At 59.9% G+C, this 14,846-nt stretch overlaps 1 protein-coding gene across 4 annotated transcripts in view; it reads left to right on the top strand.

Annotated features, from left to right (window-relative positions):
- The first annotated feature begins 8,681 nt into the window (after positions 1-8,681).
- Positions 8,682-14,846, top strand: part of KCNH6 (potassium voltage-gated channel subfamily H member 6) — a 36,639-nt gene continuing 30,474 nt past the window's right edge. For 2 of the 4 annotated variants that reach the window (XM_062595451.1, XM_062595448.1), the window contains exons 1-2: positions 8,682-8,797; positions 12,905-13,135. In XM_062595451.1, the coding sequence (XP_062451435.1) occupies positions 8,722-8,797; positions 12,905-13,135 (307 nt within the window). In that variant the 5' untranslated portion in view covers positions 8,682-8,721. Of the gene's footprint in view, positions 8,798-9,794; positions 9,927-12,904; positions 13,136-14,846 lie in introns of those variants that run through there. The other 2 variants (XM_062595447.1, XM_062595450.1) reach the window with 2 other exon arrangements.

Raw genomic sequence — 14,846 nt, 5'->3', positions numbered from 1 at the left:
CCCCCAGAGCAGTGACTCTGCTCCTTCTTGCAAGTTGGAAAGTGGCAGCGGGAGCCAGTGTGTCAAAGGGGCTGTGCTCTCAGTCAGGAAAGCTGTCGCTTCAACCCCCTGCAAATGCAAATCCCAGGGCACCAGTCTGGCTTTGGGGCAATTCCCACCAGCACCTCCCCTCTCCCCATCCTCTGAAGCCCTCGGCATCCTCATCCCACAGCAGTCCTGTCCTCCAGCCTGCACTCACAGGCTTCCCATGGGACACGTGCCTAAGCAAAAGGGGATGAATCGGGGCCAGCAATCCTCACTGGAGGCCAGGATTTCCAGAAAACTCTGAATCTAATATGTTAAAGGGGTTGGGGGGGCAAGCAAGAGGGCGCCAAGCCCGAGCACCCTGCCTCTGCAGCAGCTCAGCCCAGGGAGGCCACCCCGAGCCGCAGCAGGACCCGGGCTTTGCCGTGACAGCAGCCACAGTCATTTATGTAAGAGCAAGGGGGGCTCTGAGGTCTGCAATCGCCTCCTGCCCCGATTATCTTGGGATCAGCTATGCTTGAGGCTTTTTCCCCCCCGTCTGTCTTCTGCTTCTGTAAATAAAACTTCGTATTTGTTCTGCAGTGATTAGGTGCAAAACTAATCCCAGCCTGGAGATTATTGCAGCCTTAAAGAGCCAAGATCTGCAGCAGTCCTGAGTAGCAGGGGAAATGAGAGAATACGGGACAAGATCCCCCCCTTCCCCCTCCAATCTGACAGCAGCCTCCCTCAGTCAGGTCTTAAAGGGGGAAACTGAGGCCCAAGAGGGCTCTTGGCATTTCTGCTGCAGCCCGGTGAGGAGCAGCGCGCAGGTGCCTGCCCTCCTACGCGCGCGTTTTTGTTTGTTTTAAATCCTCCGCTGCGCGGAGCACACCCACGGAGAGGTGGAAACGCAAGCAGTTCGGCTTGCTGCCACGTCTTGCTCCTGCTCCTGCGGGAGCGCCGGGCGCCGCGGACGACCCGGGCCCGCGTGGGGATCGGCTCCTCGCACTAGCCGCCGGCCAAAACGCCTGCGCTCGGCCGAGGGTCTGCCCACGGCAGCGGCGAAACCTTCCCTCCCGCCAGCCCTACACACAGCACCTGGCAGGCACCTTTTCGCCTCAGCCTGAGGCCAACTCTGGCCAGGCTGGGTCTGCTTTGCATCCGGCACTCTGCATCACCTCCCTACCCTCTTCCCAGCCGACGCAACGCTCTCTGCTAGAGACCTGATGCAGCAAGAGCCGCGTTTGAAGCCAAGCGAGTTTGGATTGGAAACCAGGCTGTTATGCGTGTGCTTCGTGCATCTGTCAGCTCCTCACCTGCTACTTAGAGCTTCAGGGCTCCTTTCTGCCCCGCTACACAGAGGAACGGAGGTCTCCAAAGTCACAGAGTTCCTACAAGTTTCATGAAAATTGCCTTCAGGATAGAAGAAAGATCCGTGCTATAAACATTCTCATTCAGGGTGTGCAAAACAAGCTCAGTCTTAATTAGACATCAGAGAACCTACACCTGAGCTGTCCCCTGCTGTGGAAGAGGCCACTGCTCCAAGGATGGGTAATGGGTGCTCAGAGTTGTGGCCTCAGCCCTATTCCACCAATGATCTGCAGAAACGCCCCAGTTTTGGCCGCAGCAGTTTCTTATTCCCAATGAACAGGGCAAGTCTATGGGGGAAGAGGGGTGGGGGACATGGAGGTGTAAGACCCCCCTCAAACCTCCTGCAACAGCAGAGCCCACCTCTGCTTCACAGGGGCAGAGGCCTCTCACCAGACCAGTCCATGCAGGAGACAGGTCTGGAGGCAAGACTACCTGCAACACAGCTCAGACAGGGCTCAAGCCCCAGGCCCAGAGCTGCTGGGCAGAGGTGTGGGTGGAGGTCCCAGGGGAGGCTTTTCAGGGCAATTACAACCTGTTGGTGTTCTCAGGGCCCTAATAGCCAGTGATAAATGTTTTACAAGCTATCTTTAAAATTAGAACGATTTTTTTCCTTATTGTGGTAACATCTGGAGAGATTTTTGCTGTCTTCTGGCTCTTGCATCTTGATTTCTGCTGAAATTAGGAGGCATAGTGAAACTGCTCCAGGGTAGTGGGGCAGAAAAAAAAGGGAGATTCCCTCTGAAAATCACATAAATCCTCAAAGAGGAGCTCTGAAAGCAGCATGTTTTCCAGGCTGTCCCCCAGTCTGTCCCACTGCCAGATGCCACCTGTGTGCGAGGCTCCAGGAGAAGATACGAGGTTCGTTCTGAAATCGGAAGAATTAAAAGCAAGACTCACTGGATTCCCTGTTTGCTCGGTGGCTCCGAGCCCTGTTGGGCACACCAGAAACTCATTTCCTGGTGTTTCTCGGAGACCTTGGAGGGAGCTGGGATCCTGGGGGAAGCCCCGGACCGCTGCGATGGGGAGCCTGGCGTGACGGCTGCGGGACTGGAGGACGAACACGGCCGTATCGGATGCCTTGGTCAGGAAGGGGACGAGCACTCGTCCCCCGGGGGACGAGGACTGGGAAGGGAGAGCGGCCCTGGGGCACCACCGGGTGCTACAGGGTGCTGTCTCCTGCAGGGAGGAGGGTGCGGGTCCGAGCCCCCCGTGGCCCCCCGCCGACGCGCGGCCAGGCTGGAGGCGGCCGGGCCAGGTCTATTCTTAGCGGGCTGGGAGCGGGCCGGGCGCGCGGGGCCGCGTTCCTCGCATTCCCGCACCCCACGGGGACAAGGAACGCCTGGAAAAATGCAGCCGTTGGCTCGGCAGCGCCGGGCACCCAGGGGCCGGCAGGAGGGGCCACGCCGGGCTCACCGCTGGCCTCCTACGCCAGCCCGGGGCCCGGCCCACGGCAAGGTGGGGTGGTCGTGCGGCTGCATCCCCCCGACCCACATGGCACCGGCCGGGGCACGCAGCGTGGGACGGGCTTTGCTAGAGCACAGCAGCTGCCACGGGACGGTGACGCTCCCTCTGGGGTCCCCCAGCCCCATGGCTCAGCTACGATCCCCTACGTAGGGGACAAGGCTAGCTCCAACGCTCCCAGCCCAGCTCTGCCGTTGTCCCCCCCATCAGCCCTCAAGCAGGGACGTGCTGCTTTGCCCAGCGTGGCCCTGGCAGCAAGAACCTCTTCCCATCCCTGCCCGCATCTGAATGGGTCCCAGCCTGGCCAGGGGATGCGTTGCGTCTATGGGAGCTGGGCCGAGCCCCCGGCCCAGCCCCACAGAGCTCCCAGGCTCTCAGTGGTGTCCAAGCACCGCTTGGCCAGGCTCAGCTCCAGTCCGATGAGTCCCTAAACGCCCCTTCTTCCCCCGGGTGGGCACTGCCCATGCCCCCACGCACCGGCACGGGACACAGGACCCGGGGCCTCTCCGATGGAGGGAACCATCCCAGCTCCCCGAGCTCCCACTTGAGCTGATGTTTTTTCTCCTCGGAGGCCTTGTACACAACAAGGAGAAAATCACTGCAGATTGAAAAGCAATTCGGCTTTGAATGCTTGACGGCGGAACGCATTGCCAAGCCCTTGACGGCCGGCTCTCCTCTCTCCGCCGCGCCAAGCGTGGTTTTCTGCCAGAAAGATGAGCTGCAGGCAGCGCCAGCACCACCTCCCCGGCAGCCGCGAAGCGGGGCCACGTTCTGCCCTTCGCTGGCCGTCCCTGCGGCATCACCTTGAGTTATTGCAGCCCCGCTGGCAGCCACCGCCTCGCGCCATCCATCTCGTGCAAGCTCTGCTTCTCCTCCCAGCCCTGCTACCAATTCACTCAAGGACTGTGAGTGAGTCACGAGCCTGCTCCGGGCCTCTGTTTCTCCGGCTCTGAAGCCAGGACACGCAGGATGGAGGGAACACGGCTCGGCGTGGCAGGGTAGGGCACTGCCTGAGTCTGTGTCTGGATGGAGCTGAATTTGTATTTAGTTTGTGCCATCACCCACTTGGGTGCTTCATTTGAGACCTGCAGCAGCCTCCTGCATCACAGAGAGGAGCCAGGGGATGGGCAGGGCAGCTCCAGGGAGAGAGCAGGAGGCGAATCCCAACCCAGGCAGGAGCTGAGACCCCCAAGACACAGGGGATGATGCCAAGAGTCCTCCCTTCCCAATGCCACCCCTCTCCCCCCAGCCAGCAAGGGGTCAGGCCTCCCCCGTGATGGATGGATTCCTTTCTCCCAAAAGACCAATTCCTCTGCAGTGCGATGGTGGTGGGGAGGCAGCCCCCTACGTTGCCGTGGCCTGACAGCCAGCACTGCTCCAGCGACAGTCCCGAGTCACCAAAGCTCCTGGCTAAGCTCCTGGCCAAGATGCCCTGGCCCGCAGGCCTGCATCTGCCAAGGGAAATGCCTCCATTCAGCATCACGGAAAGCACAGGCTCTCAAGGGTTAATTTTAGCTGCACGTTTAACTGTTGGAAATATTTTTATACTTAGCAGACAAACAGCACCATGGTGAGAGCGTGGAAAAAAAACACCAGGATTCAGAGTGGTGGGACAGCCAAGAAGAGAGCTAGGTTGTGGATTAGACCTCCTCCTTGTAAAATCCACCTGCATGAATCCCCCTTCCCCATCACTCTCTCCAGTGTCACGACTCCAGTGCTGATTCCTCCCTCCCTCTCCCATCCCCAGAGCATCTATCAGCTCCCAGAAGAAGTGAGAATTTCAGGGCAAAGCACGGGTATGGACAGTGCTGGCCAGATGGGACCTCTGAGCCCGTGACATCCTGGCGCAGGGTCTGAGGCCCCATCTTCTCTGCAAAGGCATCTGCTTGGGGGATGGCCTTGATAGGTGCAAGGAGCTTTAGGGACTGCAGAAGTCCTGTATCTCTCTCTCTTCCCTGAGCATCTCTCTCTGGCTGTGTTTGCAGTTTGGATCTGATTGCAGAAATGTGGAGAAACACCATCCCTTGGTTTGCAAACATTTCTCTCGGCAGGCGTCAGCCAGGAGCAGCCACGCTTGGATCCGAGTGGGTGCCTTTCCCTGGTGAGCCACTCATCACGAACGAGCCTTCCCAAATCCACAGCCCCTTTCACAGGGCTCTGCCTCTCCTCCACTCTCTGGCTGCTCCCTGGTTCGCGCAGCCTTTGACAACCCACGCTCGGGGCTCTCCTGCACCTTGTTGCCTTGTTCAGCAGCGGCTGCACCTGCCTGATGTACCGCCGCGTGCAGCCCCTCGCCGGGGTGGATTATAACTCCCTGCAAAGTGCAAATATTTTACTTCCTGCCGTTATTATTTGGAATCTCCTGGCTCCCTTTCTGCCTTGCATGCTCCCCTCGCAAACCAAACACAGCTATTATTGTACCTGGGCTTTGCACTCACAGATGGTTTTTTATGAATTTATGGTGCAGGACTGGGGAGGGGGAGGGCACACAGGTCTCCTTTTCCCTTGAAATTGGGAAGTTTCCCATTGATTCTCCAGGGTGGAGGAAGGAAGAAAGGATGGAAGGAGAAGCTAAACCTCAGAAACCCTCTCTGAGGAGGAGAGGAAAGAACAGAGTGAGAGAGGAGGAGGAAGGAGAGAGAGAGGATTACCAAGCAGCTGAATTAGAGGGAGCCCTTCAGCTGCCTTGAACAGCAGAAGAATTTGCCCAGAGACCCCAATTCTTCCTATTTGGGATAAAATGTAAGCACAGGATTAACTGCAAGCATATGCTTAAGTCCTGGTGAAGCCCAGGGAATTGAAAGAAGTCCAGCGCTTGTGAGGAGGGCTGGGAGGCAGGCTGAGGACTGGCCCGCCTTGGGGATGAACCAGCCCAAGCCACAAGGACAAGCTGGGGGGGGGGGGGACTGGAAGAGCCCGGAGGAGATTGAGAGGCTGCTGGAGCTCAATCAGTAACCCAGGAGGGCATGGCAGGACTCAGCCCTGCTAGTGGGGCTGCACGGGGAGGAGGTCTGGGAAGAGAGGCTCTTCCATCAGCCAGGCGGTGGGATGAGACCCCCTGGCCAAAGAAGGGTGGGGGGAATGAAGTGGTCTCACTGCCATGCCCAGAGGGGGACAAGCCTTCATGGCTGCTTGCTCCATAGCCCTGGGCCTGGCAGAGGGGACAAAGAGGTCCCCAAGGTTCCAGGGGTCCCCCCACACTCACATCATGGACCCAATCACCTCTGGGGATGGCTCTGAGCCCAGCTGAAGCTGGCACGCGCCTGTATCATCAGGCACATCCTTGTCCACGTGATGTGTCCATGAACATCCAGCACTGATTTATGGGATGAGAGCAGGGCGGGAGGCCAACCTTAAATCCTGACTGCCTGGTGATTAATAATCATAATTATCATTATATTAGCCATAATAATAATAGTTTGCTTTCCCTTGCAGAACTGGTCATCCAGGAATCTCAGAGCAGTTTTACAAGGCTGAGTGACCAGCATCCCTATTTTCTACTGAGGAAATTGCGGCACAGAGCTGTCTCCCTCGAGTCACTCAGTATATCAACAAGAAAATAGAGAAGGCAGGAGCCTGGACTCCGCGTCCCTCTCCCTCCCCCATGCTATTAAGCTGCATCTGTGTAATATAGAGCAAAACATCCTCCACGACTCACAGTAAATCATGGCAGAGGCAGTGTGCAAAGTGGATGGGGGGAGATAATGGGTTTTTCACCCTCTCTAACAATGGAACAAGTTTTTCTCCGCTGGGGGAAGGTTGAGTTCCATGAGCAGCAGAGATAAAAGCAGTACCAGGGCTCTGAAATGCGCTTTCAGAGCACTTGTCTTTGCCCACCCACTTGCACTGCTGGTCCAGGGAGATGAGGCAGCTCTGGTGGGTGCTGCTGTGGGTCAAGTGCCCTGCGGGGACCTGGGGCCTCTGTGAATTCCTAAGGTGCACTAACATATTAATTGAAAATCCCAGCAAAACACTCCTGCTGATGATAATGGACCATAATCCTCTTAGACCAATTTCATGCCTGAAAAATCGTGCATAACAAAACAATAATAAAAAGCCCCTCAGTGGACGCTGTCCTTAGCGGTGGGTCCCAGGGGAAGAGGGCTGGCCAGAGGGGATTGCTCAGGAAGGAAAGGGAGCTAACCCCTTCAGCCTTCTCTCTTGAGGTGCAAGGAGATGTGGGCTCTGGACAAGTGAAGCGTTGGGCTCGGGGCTAACTCTAAACATCTGCCTGGCAAACTGCAGTACCCACCAGCACCCTCTGTGCCCTGCAGAGCCCCGAGAACCCCACAGAGCCCCGGGGACCCACCAGGTCCCTCAATGCACCCCAGAGCCCCCGCGACCCTGCATGTCGCCAGGGCCCTGTGCCACGCCGAGGACCTCCCCATGCCGAGCCTCCCCCCTCCCCGTGCGGCGGGGACCGGGGGACGGAGCGGCCGCGAACCCCCCACCCCCCCCATCCCGCCCCGCCCGGCCCTTCAGCACCGCGGCGAGCGGACAGCGCCCGGCGCGGCCCCGCCACCCGCCGCCCCGCACCCGCCCCGCACCCGCCGCCCCCGGCACCCTCCGTCACCCTGACACCTCTGCACCCACCATCACTCCCTCCTCCGACCCCCTGCACCTTAGCACCCACCATCATCCCCTCCTCCCCCCCCCCACAGCCTGCACCCACCATATACCCCTCCTCTGACTCCTGCACCCCGCGACCCACCGCCACCCGCTCCTCTGCCCCTCCTCGCACCACTGCCCCCACCACCTTCCTCCACCCCTGCACCCTTGCACCCACCATCACCCGTTCTCTGTCCCCTGCACTCTCTCCTTCGCTCCCTGCACCCCCTCCTCCACACCCTACAACACCGCTTGCACCCCAGCACCCCGTCTGCCAACCCTGCAGCCCAGCACCCCCACCATCACCCCTCCTCCACCACCCGCTGCAACTTAGCACCACCTGCACCCTCCTCCACCGGCCCCCTGCACCTTCATCAGCGCCTCCTTCGCCACCCCCAGCACTCCTGCACCCACCATCGCCTCCTCCTCCCCCACCCCTGCACCCTGGCGCGGCCCTCCTTCAGCTCTCACTTCAGCTCCAGAGCCCCCAGCACCCCTATCAATCGCAACACTCCTCCTCCAGTACCCTCCCAACGCAGCACCCCTTCCTCCAGCATTCCTGCACTCCCAGCACCCCACTCCATCACTCCCAGTATCCCACCTCTCCCATCATCCCCAGCCCCCTCACTCCATCACCCCAGTGTCCCACCTCTCCCAGCACCCCCTACACCCCGCACTCCATCACTTTTAGCCCCCTCCTCCTCCCTCACCACAACACCTCTCTTCCCCCATCACCCCAAGGACCCCCCTCCCCAGCACCCACCTCCTCCATACCCCCGCACCCCCCCCCCCGGGGCACCCACGGCTGCGGACCCTCTGCCCTGCGGGGCCGCGCCGGGGGGGGCCGCGCCGGTGGGGGCTGCCGGCTCCCGGCTCGCAGCTGTTGCTGTTGACAGCTCTACCCCGGAGCCGCCGGCGGAACGGGGCAGCGGTGACTAAGCACTTTGGGGATTTCTACTATTATTATTTTATTCTATTATTCCCCCCCGTCTCCTCCAAGCAGGGCCTCCCCCCTTCCTCCCCCCTCCCCCCTTCCATCCTCATCCTCCCCAGCCTCCCCCGCCCGGAGCCGGCGAGGCAGGGCGGGCGGAGGGGTTCCCCCTTCCGGCCGCCGGGAGCATGGGAGCCCCGGGCCGGCGCGGCTCCAGAGCTGGGCCAGCCCCGGGGTGAGGCGGAGCGGGGCCGCGCCGCGCCGCGCCGCACCGGGCCGGGGCCGCGCTCGCCGCCGCCCCCGCGGGGAAGTTTCGCCGCGCCCGGGGCGCGCTCGGCGGCGCCGCGATGCCGGTGCGCCGGGGCCATGTGGCCCCCCAGAACACCTACCTGGACACCATCATCCGCAAATTTGAAGGGCAAAGTGAGTAGCGCTCCCCCCGCGCCGGCCCGGGCGGCGGGCGGCGCGGGGAGCAGCGGGGGGGCGCGCGGCGGAGGCGCGGGCACGGGCGCACAGGTGCCCCCCGCGCAGGGGACGGGGCAGCGAGGGCGCCTCTGTGACCTCCCCGGGGGCAGAGGGGTGGGCGACGGCCAGGCAGTGCCCCCGCGGGTATTTCTAGACCGGGCGCCAGAAGGGACAAGCTGGCCCCGCACCTCGGATCCTCCCCCCTCCAGCCCCGCCAGCGGCTCGACTCCGGGCTGAGACACCGCAGCCCCCGGCAGACCCCCCCCCCTCCCCGGGCCGGCACAGGGTCCCCGGGGTGGCAGGGACCGGGGAAGTCCCAGGCTGGCGAGCACTGGGTGGGGGACGGGCGGGTGCCAGCACAGACGGGCTCTCTGCCTATTTGCCTTTAACTCTGCGCTGCTCCGAGGCAGCCGTCCCTGGTGAAATGTTGCCATTTGCTGTTGCTCGGAGTAATCCCTTTATATGAATTTTTTGGCTAGTTTTCGTATCAAATATAGCAAAGAGTTCGTGCTCATCAGGGAGCTCTGGGGTTTGCATGCGGCTGGTGGGGGGCTGCAGGGAGGAGGCGGCTCCGGATCAGCTTGTGCTTTCGCAGCACCCCGATGGGGCTGGATCGTCCTTGCACAGCCGGGGACACGCGGAGGAGAGCAGGCAGCCGGGGTCCCCCCGTCAGCCGTGCCCGGGGGTCTGCCTGAGGAAGGCTGGGGGAGAAGGCTGCGCATCCCCACCGAGCGCCGGGGCTCCCTGCGGTTTGTCTCCGAGTTTGCCGGGTGGGCGAACATCCCCGGAGCTCCCGTCCCTGCCGGATCTGTGCTGCCTGGTCTGGCAGCGAGTGACGTGACCCTGAGAACGGGAAGTGAGAAAAACTGTCCCTGGTTCCTATCAGTCCCTGCTGCGAAGCGGCGTCTGGGGAGCAGCGGGGGCACACGGTGAAGCGTGCCAGCCAGGAAGCAGCCAGGCCCCCCTCGTCCCTGCCAGCTCCCTCCCCGCGGCCCGTCGGCCATGACAGACGCTAGCCAGGCGGCCGCCCACCGGCCCTGCCGAAACGTCCCCCCGACTCCCCCGCGGCAGCCTCGCGACCCAACAGGTGCTCGGAGACACCAGGCCAGGCTGGCGTCCCCTGGGATTGCATCGCTGTCGCCGCCAAAGTCTGCTCCCTCCCCTGCTCGCGGTTGCTTTCACCTCCCTGCAGCCCCCCATGGGTGTAACTGGATCCCGGCAAGTCCCCCCCCGCCAGGAGCCAGAGGGACCCCGGCCCAACACTTTCCTCATGGTGCTTCGTGCTCATGGTGCACTGTCAAACCCAGCCTGGCTGCTCCCCTGCGCTGCACCCTGAGCACCGAGTACTGCAGGGTGAGGGCAGATCTGCAAGGGAGATTGGTGCAGAAAGCAAATCTGGGGCGAAAATACGCACAGGGAGCTCTGGCTCTCCAGCTCGTTCCCCTCATGGCCTTGGTCACATCACTTAGACTCAGTGTAGCTGGCTCTGGAGCAGCGTAAATGCAGTAAACACTGTCCTGCTCCATCGCATCCCTGGTCCAGGCCGCTGGGGCTGGTGCTGCTGGGCAAAACTTCCATCACAGATGGTAAAGGCATCCCAGAAACAGGGCTTTGGCAGAAGAGCATCTCTTCTGCGTGTTGTCTTCCAGCTGGCAAATAGGTTTGGACAAAGTAAAACCAACAGAGGGGAGAATTTTGGAAACATGAACACAGGGTTTTGTCCTGTTTCACTACTCCTCTTCATCTGGGAAAGACCATTTCCATCCTGCATGGCAAAGGGAATAACAAGGTGCAAGGTAGGAGAGTCTCCCAGCGAAGAGTCACTCAGAAGCCACTTCAGGATGGGCTGAAAAGTGGGTTTGGCCCACTAGAGCTTGGCCATTTCTCCCTTGTTTTCACCTACATCAAGTTTCCTTCTCTGACATTTCAGTTGAGGCACCAAAAGGCCATTCCCAACACAGCTTTGCATTGTAGACATTAGCGTCACCTCTCCAGAGGGCTTCTACCTCCCTCCCTCGGTGGTACGGAGGCCCCGGGAGTACTGATTTTACTGGGAGGACCTCTTCCAGGGCTGAAAGCCACCAGAGACTCAGGAGGTGGTGTTAGGGAGAGTCTCACCATGTACCAGTGAGGGGGATCCCCGCCCTGCCCTGCTGGGGTCCCACCAGTCTGTGTCGTGGCCGGGGGTGCCCTGGCCTGAGGCCCACCAAGAACTGCAAGAGGTTTCTCCAGCACTTCAGCGAACCTGGCACTTGGCTCTGGCACGTTCCCCGGCGAAGCTGGAAGAACGAGCGAGCTGGGGATCTGGCACAAACACGCTGCAGATGCCATTCCTGGGTAATCCAGGAGATTAATTGGGGTCTGTGCTAGGAGGCAGCTTCCAAATGGACCCTCTGCAGCTTTGACCTGCCTCTGGCTGCAGCCCAGAGCAGATGCCAAACCACAGGGGGAGCATTGCGGGGGCGGTCGCCTGGGCAGCGGGTGCTGCCTCTGCCCTGTCTTGGTGCCCGAAGTCACTGGCCACATGCGCCACTGCCCTTCAGGGCAGTCAGGCGCTGTGCTCTGCAAATTACTAGATTATGTTAAAGACAGGAGATGAGATGCCTGCTCCAATCCCAATCCCAGCCGCTCAAACTGCCCTGGAAATAGAGCAGTGAGCCCTTCCTCTGCAGATCCACAGGCTGCAGGAAAGGTCTTTTCCCATGTCCCTGGCGTCTGCTCCAAACAGAGAAGAGGAGCCCATCACAGGGCAGCTTGGCCATGGGCACACAGCTTCCCACTGAAGAGCCCAGCAAAACCTGCCCAAGAGATGATCATCTCCAGGGTCTGGAGCAAGCCCAGGATTCCCCAATCTCTGTTATTTCTCAAAAGAAAAGCATGGCCTGAGCTCCAGGGCCAAACCAAGTTCTTGCTCCCTGGGCTATGGCATGGGAAACTTCTAAAATAGCCACTGATGGGTAAAAGTGCCAGGAAAGAGGGGATCTTGGCAGGCAAGGAAGACTCCTGCATCTGTCTGGAGGCAGAAGGCTTAGCCACAGGCCCTGGGATGCGAGGAAAGGAAAGGGTCTGTCCCTTGTGCCGTGGGTCTGCTTCAGTGGTTCCCCTGAGCTGCCCCGCTGGGAAAAGACAACCAGAGCAGAGCCTGGGAGGAGCAAGAGGTTTGTGCAGCTGTTGTCCCTGGCACATGCAACACGTAAGGGCCACCGCTCCCTGCCTCAGTTTTCCTTTTAGTCACTCTTCTGCTTACATGTGCACATGTGCCACCGATCCCAGCAGAATCCTGATTACAGCTTCAGCACCAAGGCACAATTATCCTATAAAGAATTAGGAGGAGGATCATTAGTTTCATGGGTTTTAGCCCAGCTTCCCATGGAAACTAAGCGCCATGCTGTCTCTCTTACCTCTTGCCTGCTTTCAGTCAACCTCAGGGGTGAGAGGTCTCCAAGATAACTTAGATCTCTGATAGAAGCAAAGGAGAAGGACTCCATAGCTCTTCCCTCCCCTAGAAGTACTGTTCAGGGAAAGTCCGCGAGTGACTTCCCACATGTTAAACAGCAGCAAATCCACACCTGCAAGCAGGTGCCTAGATTCTTCCTGGCCCTCAGCACTTATCCCTTCCCACCTCCTCAGCTCAGTCAACCACAAGACACGAGCCCCTGCCGCTCCACGATGGCCTTTCTTGGGGCTCAGGTGGCACCAGGAGAATGGGGCTATCTGCATAGTGGGACCTTTGTTTGAGTTTCTCCTGTTCCCAGTCACTGATTCATGTGGAATTGTAAGAATTTTCCTCTCTAAAACCACTGCTGCCCCATCACTCCCAGCTGAAGCAAGCTCCATGGTGAGAAGAACCATACTTGGACACCTCTCCAGAGATGGGGAGCAGAGGCAGGTACTCTAATCACCACTAACATCATGCCCCTGGCAGGCCATGACATCCCCCACAGTGTCCTACCATTCTGAGCTGGCCAACCTGCCTCTGCTGGGGCTGCACCACTGCCACCAGGGCCACCCATCCCCATGAGCTTGCTCCTCCTCCTAAGCCTCCGCTCTGCTGCATCTCTGCAGACCGCAAGTTCCTCATCGCCAATGCCCAGATGGAGAACTGTGCCATCATCTACTGCAACGATGGCTTCTGTGAGATGTTTGGCTACTCTCGAGTGGAGGTGATGCAGCGGCCATGCACCTGTGACTTCCTCACTGGGCCCGACACCACCAAGAACTCCATTGCGCAGCTCACCCAGGCCTTACTGGGCTCCGAGGAGTGCAAGCTGGAGATCCTCTACTACCGCAAAGACAGTAAGAGCCGTGTCTCAGCGCGTTCGTGGCAGCTGGTTGGAAGCAGGGTTACTCAGAGCAGGGCAAGCTGGTAGGAGGCTACAGTCCTTGCAGCAGCTCTGTGCAAGTTCACCCCTCTGTGCATTCTCTGGATGGGGACCTGATGCCACTGCTGCATCATGATTTCACCCCAGATGCTGGGTTTTAGCCAGAGGGTGGTGGGAGCAGGGTCAATCCTTGGAGGCTCCTACCTGGATGGACTTATCTCTATGCTGACCTGGGTGCTAGGACCTGAGCAATGGAAGGCACCAATGGACTGTTTGGCATTTGGCCCATTCATGAGCCCTTGGCTCACAGGCCAAGTGATGGCCCTTCGCACACGTAGCTGGCTTGTTCATGAGTTCCATAAGGGATGAGCAAGGCTCACACAGGAGGTCTGCAGAGGAGCTGGGATTCAGATGTGGGTCTCCTGGTCATGCTCCAAGATGGGCCATGACCAAGTCCATCACTCGCCTGCCTGGGGAGTTGCTACCTCAAATTTAAGGGGACAAATCGGGCTAGTTGCAAGCCCTTGGTGCTGAACAAGCCAGGTCCACCCGGCGCCAGGCTCCTCACATGGTGGATTAGGCCATCCCGTTTGAGCCAAAAGCCAGTTCGAGGCTCTCCTCCGCACTCAGCCTGGGCATTTCAGTGCTGGCCAGGCAGCGGTGCAGCTGCCGGCAGCCGAGCTGCATTTTCATCAAGCAGGATGTGGCTTGTGCGTGCACAGATGGAATTATGTTAAGATGAAAATGAAGCTTTGATGGAAAATACTAGTGATTAGTTCTAATACTACAGGAAGTTAAATAAATATTTAGTGCCTGATGCTGCAAAACAGCAGCATCCAGGGCTCCCACCAGAGCCAGAGGCGAGGGGAATTCAGAAGATCAGGCACTCGCTAGAGGAAAATATATATATTTTTTTATTTTCAACCTACAGAGCCTTCTCATTGCTTTAGATCCTATTGACTGGGGGCTTGGCTAGAGGGCCGGGCTGCCCACTGCCACACGCAGCTCAGGGCGGGTGAAAAGATGGAAGAAAAGCAATTGAAATGAAGGGAGAGAAAAGGCAGCAGTCCTGGCTCCCAGCCCAGCACCCTATCTCCCGGGCCGGGACTCAGGTGTCCTGGCCTCCCTCCCGGCACCCTATCTCCTGGGCTGGCATCCAGGTGCCCGTCTATCTGCCTGGGGCCTTATCGCTGGGCAACACCCCCTCGCGTTAACCCAGATCCCCTCTCCCGTGCTCTGCCCGGCCGGACCCGGCTCATCGGCAGGGTCCGACCGCTCGCGGGCCTGGTGTCCCTCAGCCCCTCATCTCCTCAACGGTTCCCCATCGCCCGAGGGACCTGCTCGCGGCTCTCCCAGGCTGAGCCCTCCCCGGAGGAGGCACGTGGGGGCTCGCGGCTCTGCAGCGGGTCCCGCACTGGGGCCACCCCGCTCCTGCTCGGCTGCGGCTGTGGTGGCACCTCATCTCCCGCCAGCGATGGGGACAGTTAATAGCGCTCTGCTGCAGCCCGGACCGGGCAATCTGGCGTTCAACGGGTGAGCGGACGTAACAGCCAGGACGCGTTGCCATCCCTCGGTCACTTGATCTTTAAGAGCCGCTGGATGGAGCCCAGCGTCCCCGGGAAGGCACGAGAAGAGGGCACATGCTGTACCCCCTGCTCCTGGCCAGGCAGGGCCTTTGTAGAGGG

This window comes from Rhea pennata, chromosome 26 (genome assembly GCF_028389875.1).
Source record: "Rhea pennata isolate bPtePen1 chromosome 26, bPtePen1.pri, whole genome shotgun sequence".
NCBI lineage: Eukaryota > Metazoa > Chordata > Aves > Rheiformes > Rheidae > Rhea > Rhea pennata.
Note: the sequence above shows the minus strand (reverse complement) of the source record. Positions and strands in the feature narration are given on the sequence as shown.